This window comes from Cynoglossus semilaevis, chromosome Z (genome assembly GCF_000523025.1).
Source record: "Cynoglossus semilaevis isolate Cse_v1.0 chromosome Z, Cse_v1.0, whole genome shotgun sequence".
Taxonomy (NCBI): domain Eukaryota; kingdom Metazoa; phylum Chordata; class Actinopteri; order Pleuronectiformes; family Cynoglossidae; genus Cynoglossus; species Cynoglossus semilaevis.
In genome coordinates this window covers 20,242,906-20,243,629 of record NC_024328.1, presented here as the reverse complement: position 1 = coordinate 20,243,629, position 724 = coordinate 20,242,906, and the positions used below count along the sequence as shown (strand labels likewise).

Sequence of the window (724 nt, the reverse complement as noted above, 5' to 3'; positions counted from 1 at the left end):
CCCCCCAAGGGGACCGCAAGGGAGAGACCAATGTTACTTCTGTAACCAAACAGGCCATTGGGTGAGAAATTACCCCCAGCGTCAAGGAAGCTTCCAGCGTGGGGGGCGAGGACGAGGAGGTCCTAGGCCCTGTGGGACGAATGGATGGCCCTGCCCTATTGAAGGCCAGTGTACCACCCACCCAGTAAAACGACAGCTGCCACTCACAGAGTGGGATCAGTGGGAAAACTGGGGAGACCAGCAGCAGCAATGAGACACCCCACAGAGAAGCCAAGGCAGCATTAATATCAGACGAAACAATAACGGTAGTGGGCTTCTCTGGGGAAAAGCTGACTCTGCCAATCACCGTACCTATTGTCACCCAGCTGGGTGGACAAAAAGTGACACATTCATATGTCCATTCGCCCACTGTGCCTTTGAATTTACTGGGAAGGGATCTCCTGATAAAACTAGGGGCAACCATTCTGTCCAGCCCAGATGGACTAAGAGCGACTCTGCCTGACGTCACCAAACTCCAGTGTGACGGTGTAGCCACAAGTGGACAGTATCTGATGCAACCAATTGAAGAGACATATGCTGACATCTACTGGGGAACGCTACAACCAGAGACTGCTGAGACGCCTGGTATCCTCTCTGCGTACCTACGGTGGAAGCCCTGGATCGCCCAAATCGAACCATATGTCTCTCCACCCGATCCTCCTCATGTAACTCTCTTCTATGATAG

The 724-nt window shown here is 52.9% G+C and overlaps 1 protein-coding gene across 1 annotated transcript in view; it reads left to right on the top strand.

Annotated features, from left to right (window-relative positions):
* LOC112486511 (uncharacterized) overlaps positions 1 to 718 on the top strand; it is a 2,229-nt gene extending 1,511 nt beyond the window's left edge. The window contains exon 2 of the mRNA XM_025053460.1: positions 62 to 718. Within this exon, the coding sequence (XP_024909228.1) occupies positions 62 to 253 (192 nt within the window). The 3' untranslated portion in view covers positions 254 to 718. The remainder of the gene's footprint in view (positions 1 to 61) is intronic.
* The last annotated feature ends 6 nt before the right edge of the window (positions 719 to 724 follow it).